Here is a 2,032-nt window from a genome sequence, read left to right on the forward strand (position 1 = left end):
TCAACCATAACATAACAATGATCACAACCTCCTAATTTTTAAAAAGAAAAATAAAAACATTATTTACAATATAATCTGCCACACTTAATTATTACCAAACTTTCGGTTAAATATCTAATGTTTAATTGAACTTTTAAATTTTAAAAAATTAAGGGTTTTGTTTAACCAAAAACATCGAAACAATGATTATTTAATGACATTTTAATGATGTGATTGTATTCCAACTAACCTTTAAAATAATTGTTTGTAGAGGCTTTTTTTTATTTAACCTCTGATGTCAAAAATCAACCGACTGAAAAATGATTTGATTAAGAAGATTGATCCTAGAAAAAATGACCTCTAAAATTGTATATTAAAGGTGCATTGGAGTTGTCCTGATCACTATTACGTAGTGATTGTTTAAATTAAAAATAAATATGATCTTATACATTTTGATAATTAGTAATTGCATATGAGGGAAGAATTGCTATTTACTTTCCTGTCAACAAATTCTATCATTATATTATTAATTGTACAAAAAGAAAATCGCTACATATTATATAAAATATATATTGTTTAGAAAAATATACAAAATAATTGGATTTAAAAAATACCCAATTGAGAAACTATTTCATCTCCAAGCTTCTGTAATCCAAGGCACCATTCTTCAATCCTAAGAAATCATAACCAGTGCTCTTACCACCTGTAAGATTGAGGCCTGTGGTACAACTGCATTCCTTGCTGTTCTGTATACCCAAACTGCATGCAAAACATATGGTGGAACCACCGGAATTTCTCCCTCCGGTCATTAATGGCTGATAATACTCAACGGACTGGTGATGATGTTGTTGTATGTATGACGATGAGGAGGAGATGGCGTTGTTCTGATGATGACGAGGTGGGCCAATTCTCAATTCCAGATTCAAATCTGGGCATCTTTCTTGATTTTCCGGTGAGGTGTTCTTGATATTCCGGCGGTCGGGAGAATCACATCGGAGTTTCATATCATCTTCTACTTGTTCGTTTTTAATGAGATGATGGATTGTACTAGGAGAAGTAGTTGCAGCACTTGCAAACGATATGTTGGTCGTGGTGGTGACGTCCGGCGAAGAATTAACATTATGCGTGGCGGCAGAGGCGGTGGGGGTAATGTTATTATTGTGATGATTGTTAGTGCTATCGGTAATCAGCCGGTGAGTCGCCGGATCAATTCCACGGTTTAAAAGTTTCCTTCTAATATGCGTATTCCAGTAATTCTTTATCTCATTATCCGTCCTTCCCGGCAGTCTTCCGGCGATCAAAGACCACCTATTTAATCCCACAAAAGTAAATTAGAAAAAAGAAACCCACAACTTTTTGGCAAAGAAAAAAAAATCGCGATATGGGTATTTTTTATCCACGAAGAAAATTTGCAACTTTTAAGAAATCTTGGAAAAAATTCGAAAACCTACTTGTTGCCAAGGAGACTATGGAGTTTGATGATGAGTTCATCTTCTTCTTCGGTGAAGTTGCCACGCTTGAGATCAGGTCGGAGGTAATTGATCCAACGGAGACGGCAGCTTTTGCCACAACGGAGGAGTCCGGCGGCTTTGGGTAAGGAACGCCAGCAACCTTCGCCGTGAGTTTTGATGTGGGCAATAAGACGATCATCTTCTTCTTTGGTCCATGCACCTTTGTTCGTGTGTGCTTTTTCACAACAAGGAGACCTTCCCATATTTATTTGTTTCTTGTTTATAGTTTTCCCAATTTTTGTGAGAGTTTAAAGAGAAGCCGGGCGTTTTGAGTACTTGATGTGGGATTTTATAAGCTTTTGACTATATAGGGGGAGTTGAGAGAGATAGATAAATAGATAGATGGGAGAGAGAAAGAGGGAGAAAGAGGGAGGGTATAATTGCTTCTAGATGCGAGTTGGTGAGACAGGTTTGAGAGAGTGGCTGGTGGGCTTGTGTTATTATGATATTACCATATCATATCACACAAATTATAATACATATTTATTGATTCTTGTATAAAAATTTTATGATCGTATTTCAAAATTATATATATTTCTTGA

The 2,032-nt window shown here is 35.8% G+C and overlaps 1 protein-coding gene across 1 annotated transcript; it reads right to left on the bottom strand.

Annotated features, from left to right (window-relative positions):
• Positions 1-509: 509 nt before the first annotated feature.
• Positions 510-1,818, bottom strand: MYB4 (myb domain protein 4). Its single transcript, XM_079030393.1, has 2 exons — positions 1,431-1,818; positions 510-1,287 (listed from the first exon to the last, which is right to left on the bottom strand). The coding sequence occupies exons 1-2, from the start codon at positions 1,691-1,693 to the stop codon at positions 606-608; spliced, it is 945 nt and encodes a 314-aa protein (XP_078886519.1). The 5' UTR covers positions 1,694-1,818; the 3' UTR covers positions 510-605.
• Positions 1,819-2,032: the final 214 nt, after the last annotated feature.

The sequence above is a fragment of the Lactuca serriola genome, chromosome 3 (assembly GCF_051521515.1).
Source record: "Lactuca serriola cultivar US96UC23 chromosome 3, Lser_US96UC23_V15, whole genome shotgun sequence".
NCBI classification, from domain to species: Eukaryota; Viridiplantae; Streptophyta; class Magnoliopsida; order Asterales; family Asteraceae; genus Lactuca; species Lactuca serriola.

Excerpts from the sequence above, each read along its gene's own strand:
- MYB4 (XM_079030393.1), bottom strand. The coding sequence starts at position 1,693 with ATGGGAAGGTCTCCTTGTTGTGAAAAAGCACACACGAACAAAGGTGCA. Across the intron at positions 1,288-1,430 it reads CATAGTCTCCTTGGCAACAA|GTGGTCTTTGATCGCCGGAA; the intron begins GTAGGTTTTCGA and ends GGGATTAAATAG.